The sequence below is a fragment of the Lepidochelys kempii genome, chromosome 1 (genome assembly GCF_965140265.1).
Source record: "Lepidochelys kempii isolate rLepKem1 chromosome 1, rLepKem1.hap2, whole genome shotgun sequence".
In the NCBI taxonomy this organism is placed as follows: Eukaryota; Metazoa; Chordata; order Testudines; family Cheloniidae; genus Lepidochelys; species Lepidochelys kempii.
Window position 1 is genome coordinate 2,318,188 of NC_133256.1, and position 27,072 is coordinate 2,345,259.

The 27,072-nt window shown below is 50.3% G+C and overlaps 2 protein-coding genes across 2 annotated transcripts; one reads left to right on the top strand and one right to left on the bottom strand.

The window, feature by feature from the left end:
• Nucleotides 1–298: 298 nt before the first annotated feature.
• On the bottom strand, nt 299–17,440 carry LOC140905469 (olfactory receptor 52P1-like). Its single transcript, XM_073328879.1, has 3 exons — nt 17,365–17,440; nt 3,215–3,298; nt 299–1,281 (listed from the first exon to the last, which is right to left on the bottom strand). Exons 1-3 carry the CDS (start codon nt 17,438–17,440, stop codon nt 299–301), a joined length of 1,143 nt encoding a protein of 380 aa, XP_073184980.1.
• Nucleotides 17,441–22,735: 5,295 nt separating this feature from the next.
• On the top strand, nt 22,736–23,695 carry LOC140905533 (olfactory receptor 51G2-like). The gene has a single exon (XM_073329018.1). It carries the CDS (start codon nt 22,736–22,738, stop codon nt 23,693–23,695), a length of 960 nt encoding a protein of 319 aa, XP_073185119.1.
• The last annotated feature ends 3,377 nt before the right edge of the window (nt 23,696–27,072 follow it).

Here is a 27,072-nt window from a genome sequence, read left to right on the forward strand (position 1 = left end):
CAAAGCTTATTTAAAGATCATAGGCCTCAAGACTTACGTTAACTAGTTAAAGCTAATATCTTACAGGATAGTGGTCTGTCAGTTTCTTGCATTACTACTGAATCTCATGAAAAACAGAATATAATGCAAAGCAGTGAATATAATAGAGCTGGGCTACAGTAGCAGTGAATATGACAAAGACAAACTCGCCCAATGGGCTACAGAACTCAGCCAAACTGGGACATAACACCCTTCATTAATGAGGAGATATCTTTTCCCCCTCTTGTCACACAGGTTTAAAGTCAGTCGCCCACACTGATCACCTTCTGCAGGTGTATTTGCCCACTTTGTCATGAAGCTCTTTGGTTTTGATCCCATAAATGATAGGGTTCAGCATGGGAGGGAGGAGCAAATAGAGGTTGGCTAAGATGATGTGAACATGGGGAGCGATGCCCTGACCAAACCTGTGAGTCACGCTGGTGAGGAAGCCGGGAGTATACATCATCAGCATCACACAGATGTGGGCTGTGCAGGTGTTGAGGGCTTTCTGGTGGGCTCTCTTGGAGGAGATTCTGAGGATGGCCCTGATGATCAGACTGTAGGACAGAGCAATGAGTGTCAGGTCGATCCCAATGACCACAAACACTATAACAAAACTATACATCTTGTTCACTGTGATGTCCCCACATGATATCTTCACCACAGCCATGTGCTCACAGTGTGTTTGGAGGATACTGCGGTCAGCACAGAATGGCAACCTGCTCAGGAGCATGGGCAGAGGCAGCATGCAGATAACAGATCTGATCAAACCCACGAGCCCAAGCTTAGCTATTCGTGCATTGGTGAGGATGGTGGCATATCTCAGAGGGTTACATATGGCAACATAGCGATCGAAAGCCATTGTCACGAGAATGGCTGACTGCATAAAAGAAACCGTGTGAAGTAAGAACATCTGAGTGAGGCAGCCATGCACTGTAATGCCTTTCAAATTGAACCAAAATATACACAGTGCCTTTGGCACGACGAAGGTAGATGTGGCGATGTCTGTGAGTGCGAGCAGGCAGATTAGCAGGTACATTGGCTTGTGGAGGGTCTGCTCTTTACTTACAACAAAAAGAAGCATAATATTTCCAAAAAGGCTAATAAGGTAGGAAGTAGAGAAAGGGATGGAAATCCGGATGTGTCTAGCTTCCAGACCAGGGATACCCATTAGGATGAATGTTGAAGGGTCAGATGTGGTGAAGTTGAAAATTGCCATGAAATCATCAATGTGTCGATCAACCTCAGAAATGCTCAAGGTGCCTGTGAAGGGAGAGAAGCACAGTGAGGGGGGTTACACACTTTATACAACAGTTGGTATGGTAAATGTTTTATAGTTATTAACAATCTAGAAAGGGGATGAGCACTGTGGTCATAGTCAAATCCAGAGAAGTCCCCAGAAGGAGCTAACCAAGCCAGGTGAATGGGCAGCAGGATAGCAGATGAATTTTAATGTCAATAACTTCAGAGTGTATGCCCATTCACGGGAAAAGTTGAACTCCTCAAACACTTCACAAGGTTCTAATTTTACTGTGTGAATGCAGGACAGGGACCTGGGCTTCATGGTACACAGCTCTGTGAAACCATTCTCAAAATGCAAACATGGACAGAAACTAAGCAGAAACATTGAATTCCAATAGGATTGGGATGGAGAATCATACAGAAAATACAATGTCATGAGATCAGTCAGTCAGTGCTTCACTCTCCCCTAGACTCCTCTGTGTAGTATAGGAGATCCTTTTCACACAGGATATTGCAGAAATAGAGGGGTTCAGGCATGTGCAACAAGAATGACCAAGAGCCTGGGGAAACTCTTGTATGGAGAGAGATTGAGAGACTGGGATTGTTACTTTACAAAGGATATGAATAAAAGGGGACATGAGAAAAGTCTATAAAATACTGATTGGGGTCTCATAACACAAGATCTAGAAGTCATTGGGAACGTACAGACCTCTCCCCAGGAGTCAGCTGGAGACATTTTGCCTGCAAGATCGTGCCTGAGCGTGCTGAAAGCATTTTTACTATTCATGACCCTGTTGAACCTATCCTAAGGGGACAAATTCTCATGTGACCATGGTGCCTTGAAAGTATTACACTAGGTGTGCGTTTCAGGAGTCTGAGGGATCCCACGGCGTACTGCATGGATGAACGTTTTTGGGGAGAAAAATAATGATTTGACCAAACTAAATCTCTGCACAGTGGAATGTATGTACAACTCTCACCATGAATGACTGGCTAGCAAATGGTCACAGAACATCCTGGGTTTAACGTGTGTGTCCCGGTGGCCCACTGTTTCTGAGTGCTGCCAGTGGGTCCTGCACGTGGCACCTGTATTTATCTAGGCCCTCCTTTGTCCCAGAGACTCTCGCTTTCATTATATAGTGTGCATAGTTCTCAGCTGGTGATTTGTTCCTGTTCTGCACCAAGATCAGTAGCACATGTGTGCTGGTATTTGCCACTCTGTGAGATTTCTCACCGGTGAGACACAGTCATTGATTACCCCACAGCCAATGGAGAAGGTGTGACTGGCGACACCTCACCCCCTGCAAAGGAAGAGCTGTGGGGAGCATGGGGTGGCTTGGAGGTTGCGGGAGCCAGGGATGAGTGGGAAACATGGAGAAGGCACTGGCGACCAGCGTGCTTTTGGAATTGGGGCACCCTGGGATGGGGAAGGAGAGTACGGACAGGGGGTCAGAGTATGATGGGAGATAGAAGCAGCAATCCCCAGCACAGCCCGCTTCTCTGTGTACAGCCTGCTCCCTGCCCCCGTAATGCTCATTACTGCCTGCCTGTCCAGGTACATCTCACTCCCTGCCCCAGAATCTCCGTGATGGCCGCTTGTTCATGTATGTTTCCCATTCCCACAACTTCCCACCATGCCACAGATTGGTACTCATCACACAGGATCAAAACCAGGTGCCAGTCCCCATAGCGACAGCTCACAGAAATATCTCCTCAGATGAGGTTAAACTCAGTGTCTGCCTGCACCCGGGAAGAGGGGGAGATCAGCCTGAACTGCCTTTCTGGGGGTGAAGGGAACCCCAGCAGCAGCTCAGCCTGTGCAGGGAAGGAGAGAGGGACAGACCCAGCGGGAGGGAGAGACGACGTGGAGACTAAAATGAGCCAGCGTGAGTAACTCTGCCTCAAAATGACACAAACTTTACCATATTGCAGCCTGTTAGAAACCCAGACATACTTTCCTGAGGCTTCTTTTCCATGTTGGCAATTGCTGATGTTTCCACAAGGCTGTAGTTGGGTTTCCCAGGCGAGGAAGGATGATCTGGATGGGGGACGGTGTCAGAGACAGTCTGCTATGGTGTGGTCCACGTTCCATTACAGTCTGAGACACCCCCCACCCCAGGAGGCCTCGTTATGCCTTTTTGGTCTGTGCATTAGGCAGGGTGTGCATTCTCTATTTCACCCAATTTTAGGACTCTGTGACAGTGTGATCTGGGTACTGCACATTCCACCCCTTCCCCACCCCACATACATACACAGCACTGTGCGTTTCTGGACCTCTCCTAGTGAGATTTCCAACGCTGCCTGGTTTCCTCTATGCCAGAAACATGTTTTTATTTGTACTGCCTTTTGGATCTCCTTGTCCTCTCCAGACCCAGAGATGCAGGGCTAAAGAGAGAGAAGACCCCTCTCCTCCTTGAAAAAATGGTTATTCTGATTGCTTTGAACCTTTTTGCCATTGATTTCAAAGGGACCAGATTCACTCTTGGTGTTAAACGTTTGGCTCCGAGCTATGAAAATCATGGCTTCGGCTCCTGCTATTCTGTTAGGGTGGTGAAAGTGTCTGAAGGAAACTCCCAGTTTACTTGGCATTCCGAGACCAGGTATGAAAGATGGAGATTGTGAAACACATGGGCCCTGATATTTCTCTCAGAGAGGCCAGTGTCAATCTGCAGTGACCCTGTGCAGGTAGAGTGTCAGAGAAGAAACTTGCCAGTGTGTGGCCCATTCTTGTTGTGATCCCTCTGGTAACACAGATACCCACTGCAAAGGCTTTGGCTGCACTACCTAACGGCTCAGCCCCCCACCCCCAAACACACACACACAAAAGAAGCTATTGAGACAGATAGAAGGACAACGGAGGCGACAAGGAACTGATCTTAAAATCAAATATTTGTCTAAACTGTTTCCAATATTTTTGTAATTCCAATTTTACCACATAAAACTCTTGGTGTTTTTGACAATACTAAATAGTTCAAGTCACTGTGCTAGTGAATTTCTGCCCAGATGGTTCTTGACTTGAACCTGTGAGCCCTAAGCACTAACTTTAATGTAGAAACAGACAACTTACCGCAGTCCCACTCCTCAGAGAGAGGAAATCACCTTCTGGCAACAGAAAAGCAGAGTCTCACGTCTGATACTCACCTTACTGGACAGCCACCTTTATGATTTCCCTGTACAGTCCCTGGGGACTCTCAGGTTGGCAGGCCTCACAGACAATTCCCTTGCTCCAAGAGCAGTGGCTTGAGAAGAAAATAGACCCTGGAGAACATCAGCCTGAGAGCCTCCCCTGGGAGTGAATAAATAATTTGGCAAAAACAAGGGCTCAGATTGTCAGGGCAAACTGAGTCTTGCAAACTGTTGAGCCAAGCAATTGACAATGGCTTTCTTTTCTGTATTTAATATAATTCCATCTGCACTATGCTTGGGAATGCTGCCACAAGATATGGGCAAAAAAGGAACATATTCAATTGATTGTAGCAACGTCCCACTCCAACCACCCATGCAGTTGTAATGTACATTGCATTAGCCTCTGAAATGTCACTGCCACCACGTGGAGGAAAAATGATGTAATCCTGAATTGATGCAAGTTGAAGGGTGTGGAAAAAACTTTTTTCTCTCTGAATTCTTGCATCAAAGATATTTGCGAGTATCCCCTTGTGAACTCCGAAGTGGATATATATCTCGCTGCTCAAACTTTTCCAATAGTTCATCGACTCTCCGCAACAGGTAGCATGAAATTTCAATACTGTGTTGATCTTTCTGAAATTGATTCAGAAATGGCTTGTGTTATCCTTCATGAAAACTCATACTATGGGACTTCTCTACTCATTGTGTGATTCCTTGACCACTCCCATGGGCAAAATGACCTAGAGTATCCCACATTTTATGAGGGAACAACCATGGAGTTTCCCTGATCAGTTGTCCTGGGGTCATTTCAGTATGGTGTTATTTTAAGTAGATGTGCCTTGCTGGGGTGAGAACACAGTGGTAAAGGAATCAAACAACTGCAACATCTGGATCTTTTCTTTGAGCTACAGTCGCCCCCACATGCTTGCCTCATAAGTGCCTGGGGCCCTAATTTGAGCACCAGGAGGTATGAATGTGATAGGTACTCATCCCCGGGAGGCAGTCTGGGAGCTGTGGGAACTGCTGCATCCCGCTAACCACTCAGCTTGGATGGCCCTTTTTCACTCAGCTAATTCAGCCTTTCCAGGCCCTGTAACACCTAACCAGAGCTATCTGAGGGCTTACATATGCAACCAAATTACAAACATCAGATAGCCAATTTCCTACCTCCCCAGGCTCAAACTCTCCACTGAGCATAAACCCAAAATTATACTGTCTTGCACTGCATAGGAATCTGTACATAGAGTTTACCCACCCCTTGATATGGGAAGGATTTGCCACTAGCCTGTGTTAATGAAGCTGAGATGTTCACTCAAAGGCACACTGATTTAGAAAAAGTAAAAGATAAGTTTAACTAAAAATGATAGCAAACAAATCAAATTTGCGGATGATACTAAACTGGGAGGAGTGGTAGATACGCTGGAGGGCAGGGATAGGATACAGAGGGACCTAGACAAATTGGAGGATTGGGCCAAAAGAAATCTGATGAGGTTCAATAAGGATAAGTGCAAGGTCCTGCACTTAGGATGGAAGAACCCAATGCACAGCTACAGACTAGGGGCCGAATGGCTAGGCAGCAGTTCTGCGGAAAAGGACCTAGGGGTGACAGTGGACGAGAAGCTGGATATGAGCCAGCAGTGTGCCCTTGTTGCCAAGAAGGCCAATGGCATTTTGGGATGTATAAGTAGGGGCATAGCGAGCAGATCGAGGGACGTGATCGTCCCCCTCTATTCGACATTGGTGAGGCCTCATCTGGAGTACTGTATCCAGTTTTGGGCCCCACACTACAAGAAGGATGTGGATAAATTGGAGAGAGTCCAGCGAAGGGCAACAAAAATGATTAGGCGTCTGGAACACATGACTTATGAGGAGAGGCTGAGGGAACTGGGATTGTTTAGTTTGCAGAAGAGAAGAATGAGGGGGGATTTGATAGCTGCTTTCAACTACCTGAGAGGTAGTTCCAGAGAGGATGGCTCTAGACTATTCTCAGTGGTGGAAGAGGACAGGACAAGGAGTAATGGTCTCGAGTTGCAGTGGGGGAGGTTTAGGTTGGATATTAGGAAAAACTTTTTCACTAGGAGGGTGGTGAAACATTGGAATGCGTTTCCTAGGGAGGTGGTGGAATCTCCTTCCTTAGAAGTTTTTAAGGTCAGGCTTGACAAAGCCCTGGCTGGGATGATTTAATTGGGTATGGGTCCTGCTTTTGAGCAGGGGGTTGGACTAGATGACCTCCTGAGGTCCCTTGCAACCCTGATATTCTATGATTCTATGATTCTATGATTCAAAGCCGATAACCTAGGAAGTAACAAAACTGGAAACTGAGCCTAATATACAAGATACATCGTCTATGAATAAGCAATTTCTTACTATGGCTGGTGATACAAGCAGTCCACCAGGTTTCCAAACACTGCCTAGAAATCCTTTTAACCTGGGACCAGCACTTCCCCCAGATCAGTGTTTGTTCTTCAGCTGTTTCCAGGAGTTCTCTTTTGTGAAATTGAGGACATTAGATGATGCCACACCCTGTCATAAATATAAAGGGAAGGGTAACCACCTTTCTGTATACGGTGTGATAAAATCCCTCCTGGCCAGAGGCAAAAACCTTTCACCTGTAAAGGGTTAAGAAGCTAACGTAACCTAGCTGGCACCTGATCCAAAATGGCCAATGAGGGGACAAGATACTTTCAAATCTGGAGGAGGGGAACAAAGGGTTTGTCTGGCTGTGTGATGCTTTTGTCAGGAAGAGATCAGGAATTCAACCTGACAACTCCTGTTAAGTTAGTAAGTAATCTAGCTAGAGAAGCATTAGATTTCCTTTTGTTTAATGGCTGGTAAAATAAGCTGTGCTGGATGGGATGTATATTCCTGTTTTTGTGTCTTTTTGTATCTTAAGGGATTCTCTGTTGTGACAGGGTCAGGCCAGATGGCTATAGGAGAGTAATAGGATGCAGATATATTAGCCCAAGGCTAAGTAGGTCCCTTTTTCCTGAGTAAGGTAACAGGGAAGGTTTAAAAAAAAAAAAAAAAGAAAGCAGAAAAGAATTTTATTTTAACACTTGCAAAAAATTACCAAGGAAAACAAAACAAACTATGCAACAAAACAATGCAAACAGAAGGTATAACAGCAGCTTTCAGGAGGGAGAAGTGTTCAGACTACCCTGTGCCCAGAGTGGGAGGGCTTCCTCGACACTCGTGGTCTTCCACCCTCCTGAGTTACCTAGTGCCGTGCTCAGTGTCACCGATTATCCCTCTCCTGAGAGTGCCCGACAAGATGGGCACAGCTGCTGGGTGGGCGGTTTGGGGGTGTGGGGGGTAGACACCCATGTATTATAGGACCCCTCCTAGATGACAGTGATAATGGTATCCACAGTGGCAACGGCTGGGGCTGGCGTCTCTCGCTCTTCCCCTCAATCAAAGGATCAGATGGAGGGAACGGGACGGGGTCACCGAGCAGAGAACCCCGGGCGGTGCCCACCGCTCCTTGAAGGCGTCAAGGGAGTCAGTGGACACTGCCCAGAGGAACTCCGCCCGGATACGTGAATGTACTGAGGATCGGAAAAAGGCCTCACAATCGCAGGACGCTTCATTGGCCAACCTCCTCTCTCTGGTTTTATAAATGGCTGTTTTAGCCAAGGCTAGGAGGAGGTTAACCAGGAGATCTTGCAATTGTGTGGGGCCACAGATGGGGAATGTATAGATAAAAAGGTGAGGGCAGAAATGAAGCCAAAAGCACAATACAATATTTGCGAGGAGCCGAAATGTGGCTGCAATCCGGCACACTCTAGATATACGTGCGCCAGGGTTTCCCTCACATTACAAAAAGGGCAAGTATCCGGGATGGGGGTAAACCGTGTCAGAAACATGCCCGTGCTCACAGCTCCGTGAAGGAGCCGCCAACTGGTGTCACCGACGGGCCTTGGGACCAAGGTGGAATATAGGCTGGCCCACCAAGGTTGCTCACCCTCCAAAGGTGGCAGGAGGTCCCACCACTTTGTATCGGGGCGGGACACCAGGGTGTGGGCTTGAAGGGTGTGAAGCGTGAGTGTGTATAAATATTTCCATGGTGCAATTTGAAAACTGACCGGCTGCAGTTCATGCAGCCGACTTGCAGTAAAAGGGTGAGGGGTTTGTTGGGATCGGCAGGGTAGGGGCCCAATGGAAAGGTCTGGTGGGCCTGGGGTAGAGGATGGGCGGGGTGCGCCCTCGTGCAAGGCTCGGTTGATATAAGCCCAAGCAGCAGGGGTCAAGGTGGCCTTCACCTCCCGAAGTATGAGCCGGGGGGTACGGGGGCTGGAGAGCCCCATCCACTGAGTGAGTGTCAGGGGATCCAGCCAGTCTCTCCGGACATAATCCAGGAGGTCTCCGACCCTCGTGACTTCCGCCAGGACCAACCTCTGGCCCACCGAGCAGGACTCCGCCACCTGCACATGGAGTTGGGAATTGTGTAGCAGGGGCTCTGTGAGGAGATCTGCTCCCACGGTGGCCGCCACGGACCTGGTCATTAGAAACAGTTTCCAGGTCCGGAGGAGGTCCTGGTAGAAGACCGGCAGCCCGGAGAGGTCTCGCGGAAAACCTCTCGTGGACAGATAAAAGAGCTGCTGGTCGTATTGGAGCCCTTGGAAGCGGCGCAGGAAGGCGTGCGCCAATGTGCTCCACGTCGAACTACCTGCACTATAAAGGAGCCTCTGCAGGGCCTGGAGGCGGAAAACGCGGACCTGAGTGTACAGACACTTCAGGCCCTGCCCTCCTTCCTTCAGGGGTAAATGAAGAACTCCAACAGAGGCCCAGTGCATTCCTGACCAAAAGAACTCTAGAATCAATCTCCAGAGGTGGGTCAGTAAACCCGGGGCCAGGGTGTTGAGCCGGTACCAGAGCGTGGACAGGACTAGTTGGTTAAGCACCAGTGATCTCCCTCGGAGGGAGAGACACTGGAGTAGCCTTGTCCATTTCCGGATCCGCTCTATCACCCCGCCCTCTAAATTTTGCCAGTTCTCCGGCGGGGAAGGGTGTGTGGCGGAAAGGTAAATCCCGAGATAGAGCAGTGGACCTGCACTCCACCGGATGTTCTGAAGTGCGGGTGGGAGAGAGCTTACCTGCCACCAGTCCCCCACCTCCAAGCCAGAGCTCTTGACCCAGTTGACTCGGGCAGAGGAGGCTGCCGAATAGATGGCCTGGCATGCCTCCACTCGCGCCAAGTCGCCCAGGTCCTGGACCACGAGGAGTATGTCATTGGCGTATGCCGACAGGACCAGCCGCAGATCCGGCTCCCGCAGCACCAACCCTGTCATCCTCCTGCGGAGGAGACAGAGGAAAGGCTCGATCGCCAGAGTGTACAGCTAGCCCGACAGGGGCATCCCGCCGCACTCCTCGCCCGAAGCTGACCGGTTCGGTCAGGGTCCAGTTGAGCCTAACCAAACACCCCGCGGAGGCATACAGCACCCGGAGAAAACTCACAAACTGAGGTCTGAATCCAAATGCCTGCAGAGTGCTCAGGAGGTACCCATGGTCTACTCTATCGAACGCCTTCTCCTGAACAAGAGACAGGAGGGCGAACGACAGACCATCTCTCCGCCCGAGTTCCAAAAGGCCTCGGACTAGAAATAGGTTGTCAAAAATGCTGCGACCCGGGACAGTATAGGTCTGGTCTGGGTGAATCACGTCCACCATCACGGACCCTAGCAGCAGCGAGATTGCTTTCGCTACGATTTTGTAATCCGTGCTAAGGAGTGAGACGGGACCCCAGTTTCGTAAATCGCGGAGGTCCCCCTTCTTCGGCAACAAGGCGAGCACCGCTCGCCTGCATGACAGAGGGACGACCCCACTCTGCAAGGACTCAGCCCAGACAGTGAGTAAGTCTGGGCCGAGGATGTCCCAGAACGCGCAGTAAAACTCCACGGTCAGCCCATCCATGCCCGGAGATTTATTGGTGGGCATGAGACGGAGGGCTTCTGAGAACTCGGCCAGGGTGAGAGGCAGCTCTAGTCGGTCTCGGTCGCCCACGCTGACCGTGGGGAGTTCCTCCCAGAACGCCCCGCAAGCTTCAGGATTGGTCGGTTCCGGGGAGAAAAGGCTTGTGTAGAAGTCAGGGCCCTCCCACACATTTCTCCCGGATGCGTCAGGGGGGTGCCATCTTCCGCTAGAAGGCAGGTGACGTGTTTCTTGGCCCCCCTCGTTTTCTCCAGGGCTTCGAAGAAGCGGGAGCCGCGGTCCATCTCCCGAAGGAGGCGGATGCGGGACCGAAAGAAGGCACCTCGGGAGCGGTGGTCCTTGAGGGCCCAGAGCTCCTCCCGCTTCTCTCGGCACGCTCCGCAGAGGGACGGGTCCTCGGGGTTGGCGGCCAGGCACCTCTCCATCTCTAAGACCTCCCGTTCCAACTGCTCTATAGCCGCATTTCTCCATCGGCTGGTGCTCCGAGTGTAGTCACTGCAGAAGAGCTTGGCGCACACCTTCCCGAGATCCCACCATCGCCGCACCGAGGGAAAGGCACGCCACTGCTCTCGCCAGGCCAGCCAAAACTCCTGGAAGGACACCATGAAGCTCTCGTCCTCCAACAGGCTGTTGTTAAAGTGCCAATAGGCCGGCCCCGGTCTCTCTGCACAGAGGGAGACTGTTACGGTGGCTAAATGATGGTCGGAGAATGGGACCGGCCGAATGGTGGAGGAGTGGGCCTGTGAAAGATCGAAACGGGATAAGTAAATACGGTCCAACCGAGAGTGGTGTGACCAATGGGCCTCCACCCGGAAAAAAAAGTGAACATGGATGTGACATCTGTGTGATGGTCACGCCAGATGTCCACTAGGGAGTGATGTTCAACTATTTCTCAGAGAATGTTCGTGGCGGCTGGGCTCGGCTCGGCCCCTGAGCGGTCCTGTTCCTCAAGGGTGGTGTTAAAGTCCCCTCCCAGGACCAGGCACTCGTGCGAATCTAGGGTGCCGAGAAAGTCGGACACTAGCTGATAGAATTGTGGCCACTTTGGGCTCGTTTGCGGGGCATAGATGTTAACAAGGTTGACCACGAGCCCCTCCATATGGACTCGAAGGTGCAGCAGGTGGCCCGGCATGGCCTCAGTGACCCCTAGCACCTCAGGTCGTAGGGTGGGAGAACAGGGTCGCAACTCCAGCTTGCCAAGTCATGAAGTGGCTAAAGTATACCCCGTCCCCCCACTCCAGCCGCCACCTGTCCTCAACAGTCAGGTCTGTATGGGTCTCCTGCAGTAAAGCTACAGAGTATCCCCCTTCCTGAAGGTAAGAGAGAACCTGGGACCTGCAGAGAGCCATCCTACAGCCCCTGGTGTTCAAGGTTGCAATAATAAGAGGCGTCATGCGGAGGGCTGGGGGGGTGGGGGTTTCTTATTGGTGGGGGTGTTCGTGGCCTCCAGCGGGTTACACAGCAACCCATGACCCATCCCGTGGATGAGGAGAACTTTTCAGAAGCCACGGGCCCGCTCATAGGCCGCAGCACCGCGCTTTCCTTGCCCCCTGACGTCTTTTATAAGGGCCCTTGTGGCCTGAAGAATTTGATCAAAGTCCCCCCATAGCTGAAGAGCCAGCTGTACCCTATTGTGGGTGCCACGGGTGTGTTCTAGGAACTTCCATAGTGCATGCTGCAGCTCATGGGGGGGTGGGGTTACGATTTTCGGGGTATTCCCTGGTGGGGCTCTTAATGCAGCCTCGTGGTCCGCTAAGGCGGGTAGGCAGCGTGCGGACCACCGACGGGGTGTCTGACAGGCTGGGGTTATTAAATCCTTTTCACACCTTGGGCTGGAAGGGGATGGTGGGGGAAAAAATGCAACTCCTAATGGGTCGCGACTAGAAAGTGAAAAGACTTCTCCCTGGGGGGAATCTGCAAAAGGCGGGAAAAAATAACCCCAGGGGCGGCAATAGCATTGCAGGAGGAGGTAAATTGGGCAGGGACGGGGGGGGGGGGGGCAGGGGCAGAGGTAAGGCTCTGGGCTTCAGGAGGCGAGCAGCTAAGAGAAGGTGCCTCCTGAGCAGAGTCGAGGGGTAAGGGGTAAGGGAGGGGGCTCCCAGTGACGCTAGGCGCTGGCTCCGTGGTGGTCTTGGCGGCCATGGCATCAGGTGGTGGACCACCTTCTGCAGGGTGCTCGCCCTGGAAGGCAATTAGGGGGAGGGAGCATGGGGAAAGGGGGGCTGGGGTGAGGTTGCCCAGATCAAGGTCAGCCGGCAGTAGATCATCCTCTCCCTGGGTGACCGGGGTCAAATCTAGGGCCTCAATCTCCACATACACGGAGGAGAGGCCAACTCCTGCTACCCCGAGGGCCTCTCCTCTAGGGCCTGCCTCAACGGTTGCTTCAGAGTTCGCAGGGGGTTCGGGTGGTATCTGGGCAGAAGGAGCTTCCTCGGGGGTCTTGGAGGGGACAGTCTCCCTTGGAGGGGGGATTCTGCCCTCCAATGCCAGTCTCTCTTCCCTTCCCTACACCAGCAGATGGATCTCACTCATGGCCATAGTGGAAGCCTCAATATCAGTGCCTCCCTTCCTGGTCTTCCGGGGGGCTTCCGCATCAGATGGGTGCAGCGCAGCTCGAGCCTTCTGCTTGCCTCGCTTCCCCTGGACTAGGGTCCAGCCCTCCATAGCATCGTCTGGGGGTTGGTTAGCAGGGGTCATGTCGGGGGGGCGGAGACAATGGTTCAGAGGTTTGGGGGGGTAATGGTGAGGCAGCATGAGGGGCAGGGGGTTCTCCTTGGGGCGGGCCCTCTCCTATACCCGGTAATATCCTTGCCACTCCCTCCTCCATAGACTCTGCCGGATTGGTAATAGCAAGGGTGGGACTCCCTTGCTCGCCTGGGCGTTGTAGGGAAGGTGTTTCTTGGTCCCGGACGGCAGCAGCAGCGGGTCGAATAGGAGGAGGGTTGGTTTCAGGTGCCGGGTGGCCAGGGGCTTCGGCAACGATGGGGCCAATGTCCTGCCGGGTCTCGGGGGTCTCGGGTGCCCCTCCCCGCTGGGCCAAAGGGCAGTCTCTGCGGACACGCCCCGCTGAGCAGCAGAGGTAGCACCGGGCCTCTCCGGTGGAGTAGAAGACCTGATAGCGGGCTCCTTGGTAAGGGACTAGGAAGGACCCCTCGAGCGCCTCTTCGTCACGCGCCTCTGCCGGCGGTAGAAGCTGCACTTGCCGGCGGAACGAAAGGACGTGAAGGAGGGTGGGGTCCTTGCAGCCCAACGGGAGAGGGCTGATGACAGAAACAAGTTTCCCCAGGGTGGAGAGAGCGGGTAACAGGGCAGCATTGGGTAAAAAGGGAGGAATGGAAGTGAGGACGAGACGAACGCCCAGGTCTTCTAGCGGCTCTAGGGGCACAAACACCCCCCCCCACCGCCAGGCCCTTCTCCACCGCCTCCTGGGCAGCAGCCTCCGTAGCTAAGAAAAAAATGACATTCCCATGCATTTTGGAGACCGCCACAATAGCCGTGGGTCCTACCACCTTCGCCAATGCCTGCATGTATGTCTCCACGTGGGGCAAGCTGGGCACCAGGAGGCAACTGACACCGTGCCTCCTGGTCAAGGTGGGGAAGGGGCCCCGGCCGCTGGTGATGGTAGCGGAGGCAGTGGGTGGCCGAGATGACGAGGCGGCAGGCAGAGGGGAGCCTGCCACCGCCCGGGCATACGTCCTGGGGGCCGGGGGAGAGACGTTCGCAGAGCTGGTGAAAGGAACAGCAGGGAGGGACGCCATGGTCGATGACGAGGCCACAGCGGTGAGGGCAGCCCCTGCCATGGAGGGCCTAGTGGTTTTAGTGGGGCCCTTTCCTTTCTTCCCACCCTGGCATTTCCGGCCAACTGGGGGGGGGTCCTAGAGTCTGGGGGGGCGGTGGGTGCAGCAGCAGCAGTAATCACCCCGGTACCTCCTGCTGCCGGTGCCCCAGCGGGGGGGGGGAGCAGTGGCAGGTGTTTTGACAGTGGTGGTGGGAGGGGCTTGGGGGTTGGGCAGGGGGGTAGGTGGGGGAGGGACAACTGATATTGTTAGAGGGGCCTTGCCCCTCTCATTCCCCGCCATTGTGAGCAGGGAGAGCCGGGGACACACCAGAAGGAGGAGGGGGAAGGGGGAAGCAGATTAACCGCTCCTCCCTGCTGGGCTGCAGGCGTGGGGGGGGGAGTACGAAAGGGGTTTGACTGGAAGGGGGGAAAAACAGAAATCAGGGTCCGGTGATAGGGGCAAGCTGTGGGGTAAACAGTCCGGGGGCGTGTGTGGGGACCCACGCACGTTTGTCCAAAGAGTCTCGTTTGGTCGGCTGTTATGTCCGGTCCGAAAGGCAAAGTTCAAAGCAAACAGCTGGATCCGAAGGCAGATGGCAGGTTGCCAGCAGGGACGGACAGCGGGGGGCCGTGACAGTTGTAATAATGTTGGGGGGGCACCGATGGATCGGGGGGCAGCTCCATGCCACACCCCCTGTGCCGCCACAAACGCAATTAAACCACAGTCAAACTCCCCCCCAGAGAGTATAATTCAAAAAATTACTCAGTCTTACAGCCCCCTCCATGATGATTTGTAGCTTCTCTGGGTGATTTCTCTATTTTCTATCCTCTTCAGTCCTTGTTGAACCTCATCAGATTTCTTTTGGCCCAGTCCTCTAATTTGTCCAGGGCCCTCTGTATCCTATCCCTACCCTCCAGCGTATCTACCTCTCCTCCCAGTTTAGTGTTATCTGCAAACTTGCTGAGGTCTTGCAGAGGTCTTCTGCAGTCACAGTCCTCGTCCTTCCTGAGCGCTCTGGGAGCTGCATGATCCATTCCACAGCTGTAGACAGGGGCTATTCAAGGGACACAGTCCCGCACCCTTCCCCCATGCCCTCACCCAGGTGCTTGAGACTGAGTCGTATCAGAGACATGATTAACACAGGAGCCCCAGGAGAAGCCATTCAGGTAACAGCCCCCATCCCTTATTGATGGCTCTGCACACAGAAGCATATTTCCTAGGACTCCTCCCCTCTGTTTGTGCTGCCCCAGCAATTGAAAGGGGTATAAACAGACCTCAGCTCTCCAACAGAGTCACGGCAATCTCCTGTCTCAGCCCAGACCATTCAGTGTAGGGTGAGCACCTTCTCGAAAGCCAAAAGCAGGACACAGGCAGGAGCCATGCTCCCTACATGGCCTCACCCCAGCCATCTTCTTCCCCCTAAACTCCCACCTCCTGGTCCTCCTCTTTCCCCAAGCCTCACCCACTGACTAGGCTGGACATCACAGACAGGCCATGGTAAGAGGAGCCCAGGGAGCAAGTGCTGCTCTGGGGAACCCCACACCCTCGACCTGCCCCCTAACTTGGGGCGTGGCCTCATAGAGGGTGGAGGGGGAGCTAAGGACCTCCTCCTCCCCCTAACTATGAAAAGTGTAGCACTGCCCATGAGCCTTCCGCAGGCATGGATCGGCATGGCAGGTAATTCAGGACAAATGCTCTTCTAAAGTCATTCAGCCCACAGTGGGACTTGAACTCTCTATTTTGGGACTCTCCTGCCCAACTGGGGATGGGCAGTCCACCCTAATTCACCACTCCTTTTGCCCCACCACCACAGCCAGAGCCAGAGTAGCGAGGCCCCCTCTCCCAGAGCAGCCCAGAGCTTCCACACACCGCATGGCTGAACCAATGATCCCCCCACCCCACCCCCAATGTTAGAGGAGCCCTGGGCTGGCTGGAGCACTGCCAGCCATGCCGAGCTCACTCTCCTGAGACCCCAAGCCAGCCCATGGGAAAAGCATGTCTCTTCCCAAAGAACCTGAGCTTTTTATATGCCCCCGATATTGATCTTATTGCTATGAATCATAGAATCATAGAATATCAGGGTTGGAAGGGACCCCTGAAGGTCATCTAGTCCAACCCCCTGCTCGAAGCAGGACCAATTCCCAGTTAAATCATCCCAGCCAGGGCTTTGTCAAGCCTGACCTTAAAAACCTCTAAGGAAGGAGATTCTACCACCTCCCTAGGTAACGCATTCCAGTGTTTCACCACCCTCCTAGTGAAAAAGTTTTTCCTAATATCCAACCTAAACCTCCCGCACTGCAACTTGAGACCATTACTCCTCGTTCTGTCATCTGCTACCATTGAGAACAGTCTAGAACCATCCTCTTTGGAACCCCCTTTCAGGTAGTTGAAAGCAGCTATCAAATCCCCCCTCATTCTTCTCTTCTGCAGGCTAAACAATCCCAGCTCCCTCAGCCTCTCCTCATAAGTCATATGATTGTGGTATGACTATGATCTAGTTATGTGTGTCTTGTAGAAAAAAGATTCTTGGATGTTTACTATGGAAAGCTATGATTTGCAGGATATGATGATCCTATTTTTGTGCTTGTGTCATTTTTGCATCTGAAATTATAAATATTGACTATTTATCTGCATTTCAAATGTAGTTCACTCCATTTTGGTAGGTGTATTTTTCTGCTGTATAACACGGGGAGTGACACCATCTCTTGGCCTCACTCCCCACACAAGAGAACTACTGGAAACAGCTGAGGAACAATTTCTGAACAGGGGGAAGTGCTGATCCCAAGCTAAAAGGATTTCTAGCTTGCGTTTGAAAATTTGATGGACTGCTTGTTTCATCACCCAGGGTGAGAAATTGTTCATTCATATCCAATTTATTTTGCGTGTTAGGCTTAGATTTCATTTGTTGTTTACATGCTAGATAATGTGCTTTAATCTGGTTTCTATCCATTTAAAATCCATCTTTTTGTAGGTAATAAAACTATTTTATTCTATATCTTTACCAGCATGTTTTGAGCAAAATGTCTGGGGAAAATCCCAGCTCTGTGTACAAAGGCTGTCGTATATCCTTCCCACATCAAGGGGAAAGCCACCTAGATTACTGAGCTTGTGTTGTACTCCTGTGCCGTGCAAAATGGTATAATCTGGGGTTTATACTCCAGTAAGGGAGCAAAGGCTGGGGAGTTGGGAAATTGTCTGTTGCCTCCAGCCTGTCCTTGAGTGGCTCACTAAAGCACTCAGGCCGCTCAATTGGGGGTGTGGCACCGCCTACCATCGTGTTGGGTGATGACAGGGCTTGAAGAGGCTGTCTTTGTCACCAGCAAAGCAGTGTACGATTGGCCAGCCATGCTGGCGGGATGAGCGGCACAGGGGTTCCCACAGCAGCGAGACTGCCCCCTGGGGGTGACAACCTGTCACAGCGCTCTGTGTTTCTCAGCTTCCTGGTTTCATCAGTAATCTCCATGGAGTGCACCGAGATTCCTGAAGAAGCTGAGTAGCACATATTGCCTCCTCAGCTACCCTGGAACCTGCATGGCACAGAAGAATAAATAGTTCCCTGTGCAAACCCTGCAACTGGCAGCGAGTGGCCACAGCAGCACCAGGGAGGCTGAGCCTGTCCAGGCCTATATCCACCACTGGCGCTTCCCCCCATTCAGTCTTTGTTCCTCAGGTCTTTGCAGGAGTTCCCTTGTGCAGGGAGTGAGGCCAAGAGACAGTGTTATTCCATCCAGCTTAGATAGTGGAAAAATACAGGTAACCACAATGGAGTCAGTGTCTTGTGGTCTGGTCACATGCTGTCAAGGTGAATCCCCACTCTGTCACTCCGAGTGCAGAAGGTGGGGGCCCACAAGGAGTCTAAAAATAATACTGGCCACTCCAGGCTTGTAGTAAACTCCCAAGGTTACAGCTTTTCTCTGACCGTGGCTTGGTAATTGCTGCACCACCCAAACGCAAAAAAACAAAAACAAAATAAAACAACTTGGATCCAGGAAGGAGCACTTGGGAATTCCTCTCTGTGGGGGATGCAAAAGTCCTCCTCCCCGTTCCCCGGGGAAGAACTGGAAAAGAAAACAAAGGAAATTAGCTGTTGCCACCAGCTAATCAAACAGCATGTGCACAAACCTCTTAGAACACCGAAAATCCAGTCCGCTTCTTAAAAAAGGGAAATTTTATTAAAAAGAAAGAGGAAGAAAAATACATCCAGAACTTAGGCATTTGCTAGATTTGAAAAGAGAAATTCCAAAAATTAAGCACCCAAAATAGCTTTCGTGGGGGTTCAGGTTAAAGGTTACAAGCAAACAAAAGCATCTGGGGTTAGCACAGAGGAGCTCCAAAAGCCAAAAAAAAAAGAAATAAACCTAATAACGTCTCTTTAACTATGCCCTGTCCCATGATTTCTTCTAGGTATAGAAGATGAATTTTTATACCTGGTTCAAGACTTACACAGCATTGCTGCTTACAGCATTGCTGGTCCCTGTCTCCTTCTCCAGAGAACATCAGACAAAGGGAAAGTTTCTTTCCCAATTTGAAAAGTTCTAACCTTCCCATTGGCTCTTTTGGTTAGGTGCCCACTCCTTTTGTTTTACCTATGGGCTTGTTACCCCTTTACAGGTAAAGCAAAGAGAGAACAGACACCAAGAGGGATTTTACAGCTAACTGCCTGTCTGGGTGTTCATAAAAGGGAGCTACCCCCCCTACACCTTCATTTATCACATGCCCCCAAAATCACAGACAGTGCTGGCCAGCCTGGTTCAGGTCAGATCCACACCGGCTGGGATTTCTTCCTGGAGGTTTAGGAAAGAGAGTTAATAAATTATATGCACCGCTAATTTTACTAATAATTACATGAAGATCTAAACAGTAATTTTATATTTGAAGGACTACAATGCCTTAGAATGCAGGGACATTTTTACCCAGCTGATTCTGGGAAACCTTCCCGGGAGAGTGCATCAGCCACTTTGTTAGCGGCTCTTGAAATGTGTTGTATCTCAACATCAAAGTGTTGAATAACTAAACTGCACCGAAGATGATTTTGTTCGTCTCTCTGACTGTGTGAAGCCACTTCAGCGCAGCATGGTCAGTCTGCAGTTGGAAGCACAGTCCCCAGATGTATGGGCGTAGCTTCTCTAGAGCATACACAATGGCGTAATCTTCTTTTTCGGAGAGTGACCAGTGGCTTTGCCTCTCGGAAAGTTCTTTTGCTGAGAAACACGACAGGATGGAATTGCTGATGTGGTCCTTATTGCATTTAAACTCCTCCTACACCATGCTCGGATGGATCTGTGATTGCCCCTGAATCTGAGAATACAGCCACATCATCAATGTAGGTGACTGCAAATTCCTCACATCCAGCCAGAAGGTTATGTACCAATTACTGGAAGGTGGAGGATGTATTTCAGAGTCCGAAAGGGAGCTACCCCCCAAACAGAAACTTCATTTATCTCACATGCCCTTGCATGCCCTACTGAGTCATAGGAGCCATTACCAATAAGCTGTCTGGGACTTTCTCAGGAAGGCTCACCTGGTGAGGGAAAAACTTCTCTTAAGGCCTATTGTTTCCCCTAATGGCCCACTACCCTGAACCAGCCCTTCACAGCTAGCTGTCTTCAATGGAAACATTCTACCTGGTGGTTGTCAAGCCAGTGTAACCACATTTGGAACATAGATACATAGTCTATATTCGTAAGTTTAGATATAAAAATGATACATGCACACAAATAGGATCATCATATTCTGGCAACCATAACTTTTTCATAGGCATGTCACAGGCTATATTTTGTAGAAGATATGTCAGAACTATGTCATAAACATATTGCAAGGATACTACTGTGATGAATATGTGGGCAGTGTCAGAACCCTCTCCTCGGCTGCCCTGGAACCTGCAGGGTGAAAATAACAAGCTCAGGGTTTTTGGGACGAGACAAGCTTTTCCCCAGGTTGGCTTCAGGGAGGTGGAATGGCACGGCTCAGGCGGGCGGGGGGCAGCTCGATCCCCGTGGGCTGTGGAGGCTCTGGGGATCTCCAGGATGGGGGGCTTGGCATTCCGGGTGCAGGGTAGGGTGTGCCTCGTGCAGAAGGAGTGGGGCCCGCGGGCTCGCCTCCCCAAAGTGTGCCTCCACCTGCCACCCCTTTTCAAAACCATTAGGAAAAGGATAAATAATCTGACAGAAATATACGACTCTCTAAATCTGTGGTATGCCCACACCTTGAATACTTTGTGTCGTTCTGGTCGCCCCATCTCAGAAAAGATATATTAGACTTGGAAAGTGTACAGACAAAGGTGACAAAAATCTTTAGGGGCAGGGAACAGCTTCCATATGAGGAGAGGAAAAGCCTGGGAATTTTCAGCTTGGAAAAGAGACGACTCAGAGGTGATATGAGAGAGGTCTATAATGTCATGATTGATGTGGAGGAAGTGATTCAGGAAGAGCTATTTGCCCCTTCACAGGGGTCACCCGTGAAGTTAATGATCATCAGGTTTAAAAGAAACAAAAGGAAGTATTTCTTCACACAAGGCACAGTCAGCCTGTGGGACTCATTGCTAGGTGATGTTATGAAGACCAAATTTCCATGTAGGGAGCCTTGTTGGATCTCCCTTCCCTGGGCTGCACCTTGGGTTTGTAATACAGGACAGGGGGGCTACTGGAGTGAAATCAGGTCCTATATTAATCATATTTTCATTATTAATTTATTTATTTATTAATTTTATTTCAGCAAGTTCACAGCTGTGACATTGTTACCACTTGGCAGCCCCCGAGGTAGCCATGTGACTAATCGGAACCATACGAACAGTGACGACAAACCCGGATCCCAGGAATAAAGCCTGCAGCAGGGCTTGGCACTGCAGTCCAGTTGACTAGCATCACCACGCATCCCCTGTGATTTGGCCTCCTGCAGTTTGCCATTGGCTGTCACGGGGATGAAACCTGGTGCAAACTAAGCCGAGCAGCTGAGGTTCCCTGATGGCCAAGTAAGCCCCAAGGGAATGTGCAAACCTGCTTCATAAAGAGAGTTTCCTCCCTGTCTGAACAGATACTGCCTGCAGCCTGCTGCCCACGCAACCGCTCCGGTGACTCCTTGTGCAACAGGGTGAAGACCTCTGGTGTCAGTAGCTCCCCTTCCAGCAGGAATTGGGTACGTTGGCAGGTTTGGCTATCTTTCAAATGTGAAGTGAAGGGGAAAGGCTGTAAGGTGTTTCCATTGGCAGATATTGTCTGAAGCAGCAGAGGACACAGTGACGGGGCTGGAGGGAAGGCAGCGCTAGGTCATTTGGGAACTCCTCCCCTACCTCTACCCATGCTGCACAGTGAATGATTTCTGCTACACAGAAATCTGACATTCCAAACGAGCTCAGAGTGTTAAAACCTGATGCCCTGCGTCAGGGTTTCTCAAGGGCTCCTCTTTCTGTAGATGCCGTGTGCTCTGGGCCCGATAATGGTCTGGGCTGAGCAAGAAGAGACCCCAGGGAATAAGAGTTACTAGTTCCCCAATCACGCCAGGTTTATTTTGTCCTGGAAATTTAATTAGCAAATGCATTTTCAACCATTTTATTCTCTGGCTCGATTGTGAATGCAAGAATTCAGGGCCGTGCACTCAGCCACTTTGTAATACCTTTGGAAGACTTTCCAAAAGGTCCTGGAGAACAGAACTGCTGGTCTGTGTTTCAGCAAAGAGTAGATCTGAGGTGCATGAAAGGGGAGTGTAATAGTGGTTTCAATGTAATGTACATACATCACCTGTTACACGAGCATAGCTGAAGTAACTTGCACACTCAGCTGGATATTAGTGCAAACTTAGTGTTTTCACTATTCACCCTTTTGTAACACCAACCCCATCCCAGCTGAAATAACTCTCTGTCTTTTCTGTCAAGCTTCTCATTTGCCAAATACAGGATGCAGATCCTGTGAGAATGAAGGGAAGTCTGTATGACAATTGAACTCTCTGCATTCAGTCAACATTGGCTAGGAAAATCACTTTAGCTTCTCTTGGGGGTCAGAGTGTATTACTGGGAGCATTTGGCAAAGAAAAGTTAATGGAGTCCTCTTCTAATTGAATTGACACATGTAAAGCTGGAGTGATGCCGTTACAGTCAATGTTACTGAATTCAGAAAATGGTGCTAAAAATGATCTCATGTGCTCCAAAGAGGTAGTGGCATAATTTGGATTCTCTGGATAGGATAAAGTAAATAAAATATATATAATGAGGCAATGAAACACGTAAATAGCTTCAGTGCAGGGTAGATAAATACTATCACCATATTCACCGTGCACTTGCCATGTGTTTACACACATGTTATGATACAATGGGCCACACTCAGAAGTGCAGGGCCAAAAAGGGTGTGTGTGGGAAGGTCACAATTGCAAAAGCACACAGTGCTCAAATAGGCTGTGGCACTGTGATCCACAAGATATCAATGGGGCCAGTTGCTTAGAAGAATGCAAAGAGGGGCAGGGTGTTTAAATGGGTTACTATTGGTGGTGAAAATCCAAAACTATGTTTTTGCTGATCTTCCTTGAACTCCAGGGAGTCTCTAGAGTTCCACTCAGAGCAGAATGATGTCTCAATAAATATCATCTAGTCTCCTGTGCTTTTTCCTTCCAGGAAGAAAAGTTTAAAACTCATCGGACCTTCTCAGTCCATTATGTCAGCTGTCAATGAAACCAAATTCAACCCTGCCGTTTTCTTTCTCACCGGGATACCTGGGAAGGAAGACGTCCATCTCTGGATCTCTATCCCCTTCTGCTTAGTGTATGTTACTTCAATAGTAGGAAATTCACTCATTCTGTTTGCTATAAAAACAGATCCAAGCCTCCATGAGCCCATGTACATTTTACTTTCCATGTTGGCCGTCACAGACCTTGGTTTATCGATAACCACTATACCGACGATACTGGGTATATACTTGTTTAACTCTAGGGAAATCAGCCACAATGCTTGTTTTACCCAGATGTTCTTTATCCATTTTCTTGCAAAAATTGAATCCGCCATGCTCTTGATGATGGCCTTTGACCGCTTCATTGCAATCTGTAACCCACTGAGATATGCTTCCATCTTAACCCTGCCGAGATTAGCCAAGATGGGGTCGGTGTTTGTGCTAAGAGGTGTGGCCATAGAATTACCATTCCCCTTACTCCTGAAATGGTTCCAATACTGTCGAGCCAACGTCCTCTCCCATTCCTACTGCCTGCACCAGGACATCATGAAGTTGGCATGTGCGGACATCACAGTCAATAACATCTATGGCTTGTTTGTTACAGTCATAACACTGTGGTTGGACTCTATGCTCATCTTCCTCTCTTATGTGATGATCCTCAAAGCAGTGCTGGGCATCGCATCCCACATAGAGTGCCTCAGGGCCTTGAACACCTGCGTCTCCCACCTATGCGCCGTCCTGGTCTTCTACATGCCAGGTTTCAGCCTGACTGTCATACACAGATTCTGGAAGAGCTCTTCTCCCTTGCTTCAAATTCTCCTGGGCTACATCTACTTGCTGGGCCCGCCCCTGATTAATCCAGTAGTGTACAGCGTGAAAAGCAAACACCTTCGTGCAAGGATAATTAGGGTGTTTTGTCAAATGAATAGTCAGTTCATCATCCAGTGACACAGGAGTTAAGAAAAACAGGCCGTGGCCACCTATTCAGTCCTGGACCCTTACGTGCGAGTCTAGGGCCAAGTCTACACAATCTCCGATTGCTCTGCTGTCTACTCCAGAACTCCACCAGAGCCAGAGGCGGAAGTGGAGTCAACAGGGTAGCGGCGGCCATCGATCCAACACCGCGAGGATGCAAAGTAAGTGATTCCAAGTTGATCTAAGATACGTCAACTTCAGTTATGCTATTCCCGTAGCTAAAGTTGCATATCTTTGATCGATTCCACCCCGGACAGTGTAGAACAGGCCTAGAAGAGCTACTGATTTCCACTCTTTAGAGAGAAGTTCAGATGGGGTGTAAGACGCGGAGCAGTGGAAGTGGGGCTGTTCACACTCGCTGGTCAGAGAGGACAGGGCACTGGGGGAATGAGACCAAGGCAGGCAGCAGCATTTACAAAGTGACTGTGCTCGTGGAGAGCCAGGGGACTGGTGAGATGTTGGCCCATGAAGAGCCGTATCGGTGGCTGTTCCAACCTCAGAATTCCGGTCAATACAGTGAATCAAGAGAATGGGTGTGGAGGTTGTTTCCATTTTCACCTGGCCTGTCACACTATCCAAATCATAGAATCATAGAATCATAGAATATCAGGGTTGGAAGGGACCTCAGGAGGTCATCTAGTCCAACCCCCGCTCAAAACAGGACCAATCCCCAACTAAATCATCCCAGCCAGGGCTTTGTCAAGCCTGACCTTAAAAACTTCAAAGGAAGGAGATTCCACCGCCTCCCTAGGGAACGCATTCCAGTGTTTCACCACCGTCCTAGTGAAATTATTTTTCCTAATATCCAACCTAAACCTCCCGCACTGCAACTTGAGACCATTACTCCTTGTTCTGTCATCTGCTACCACTGAGAACAGTCTAGATCCATCCTCTTTGGAACCCCCTTTCAGGTAGTTGAAAGCAGCTATCAAATCCCCCCTCATTCTTCTCTTCCATAGATTAAACAATCCTAGTTCCCTCAGCCTCTTCTCATAAATCATGTGTTCCAGTCCCCTAATAATTTTTGTTGCCCTCCGCTGGACTCTTCCCAATTTTTCCACATCCTTCTTATAGTGTGGGTACCAAAACTGGACACAGGTCTCGAAATGAGGCCTCACCAAGGTCGAATAGAGGGGAATGATCATGTCCCTCGATGTGCTGGCAACGCCCCTATATATACATCCCAAAATGTCATTGGCCTTCTTGGCTACAAGGGCACACTGTTGACTCATATCCAGCTTCTCATCCACTGTAACCCCTCGGTCCTTTTCTGCAGAACTGCTGCCGAGCCATTTGGTCCCTAGTCTGTAGCGGTGCATGGGATTCTTCAGTGCTAAGTGTAGGACTCTGCACTTGTCCTTGTTGAAACTCATCAGATTTCTTTTGGCCCAATCCTCTAATTTGTCCAGGGCCCTCTGTATCCTATCCCTACCCTCCAGCGTATCTACCTCTCCTCCAAGTTTAGTGTCTTCTGCAAACTTGCTGAGGTCTTGCATAGCTCTTCTGCAGTCACAGTCCTCGTCCTTCCTGAGTGCTCTGGAAGCTGCATGATCCATGCACCAGCTGTGGACAGAGGCTATTCAAGGGACACAGTCCCACACCCTTCCCCCATGCCCTCACCCAGGTGCTTGAGACTGAGTCATGTCAGAGACATGATTAACACTGGAGCCCCAGGAGAAGCCATTCAGGTAACATCCCCCACCCCTTATTGATGGCTCTGCACACAGAAGCATATTTCCTAGGACTCCTCCCCTCTGTTTGTGCTGCCCCAGCAATTGAAATGGGTAGAAACAGGCCTCAGGTCTCCAACGGAGTCACAACAATCTCCTGTCTCAGCCCAGCCCATTCAGTGTAGGGTGAGCACCTTCTCGAAAGCCAAAGCAGGACACAGGCAGGAGCCCTGCCCCCTACATGGCCTCACCCTTGGCCCTCTTCTTCCCCCTGAACTCCCACCTCCAGGTCCTCTTCTTTCCCCAAGCCTCACTCACTGACTAGGCTGGACATCACAGACAGGCCATGATAAGAGGAGCCCAGGGAGGAAGTGCTGCTCTAGGGACCCCCAGACCCTCCACCTGCCCCCTAACTTGGGGCGTGGCCTCATAGTGGGTGGAGGGGGAGCTAAGGACCTCCTCTTTCCCCTAACTGTGAAAGGGTGGCGCTGCCCATGAGGCTTGGGCAGGCGTGGATCGGCATGGCAGGTAATTCAGGACAAATGCTCTTCTAAAGTCATTCGGCCCACAGTGGGACTTGAACTCTGAATTTCGGGACTCTCCTGCCCAACTGGGGATGGGCAGTCCACTCTAATTCATCACTCCTTTTGCCCCACCACCACAGCCAGAGCCAGAGTAGCGAGGCCCCCTCTCCCAGAGCAGCCCAGAGCTTCCACACACCGCATAGCTGAACCAATGATCCCCCCACCCCACCCCCAATGTTAGAGGAGCCCTGGGCTGGCTGGAGCACTGCCAGCCATGCCAAGCTCACTCTCCTGAGACCCCAAGCCAGCCCATGGGAAAAGCATGTCTCTTCCCAAAGAACCTGAGCTTTTTATATGCCCCTGATATTGATCTTAGTGCTATGATTGTGGTATGACTATGATCTAGTTATGTGTGTCTTGTAGAAAAAAGATTCTTGGGTGTTTACTATGGAAAGCTATGATGTGGAGAATATGATGGTCCTATTTGTGTGCTTGTATCATTTTTGCATCTGAAATTATGAATATTGACTATGTATCTGTATTTCAAATGTAGTTCACTCCATTTTGGTATGTCAATTTGACTGCTATATAACACGGGGAGTGACACCATCTCTTGGCCTCACTCCCCACACAAGAGAACTACTGGAAACAGCTGAGGAACAATGTCTGAACATGGGGAAGTGCTGATCCCAAGCTAAAGGATTTCTAGCTTGTGTTTGAAAATTTGATGGACTGCTTGTTTCATCACCCAGGGTGAGAAATTGTTCATTCATATCCAATTTATTTTGCATGTTTTCATTTATTGTTTACATGCTAGATAATTTGCTTTAATCTGGTTTCTATCCATTTAAAATCCATCTTTTTGTAGGTAATAAAACTATTTTATGCTTTATCTTTACCAGCGTGTTTTGAGTAAAGTGTCTGGGGAAAATCCAAGCTCTGTGTACAAAGGCTGTCGTATATCCTTCCCACATCAAGGGGAAAGCCACCTAGATTAATGAGCTTGTCTTGTACTCCTGTGCCGTGCAAAATGGTATAATTTGGGGTTTATACTCCAGTAAGGGAGCAAAGGCTGGGGAGTTGGGAAATTGTCTGTTGCCTCCAGCCTGTCCTTGAGTGGCTCACTAAAGCACTCAGGCCGCTCAATTGGGGGTGT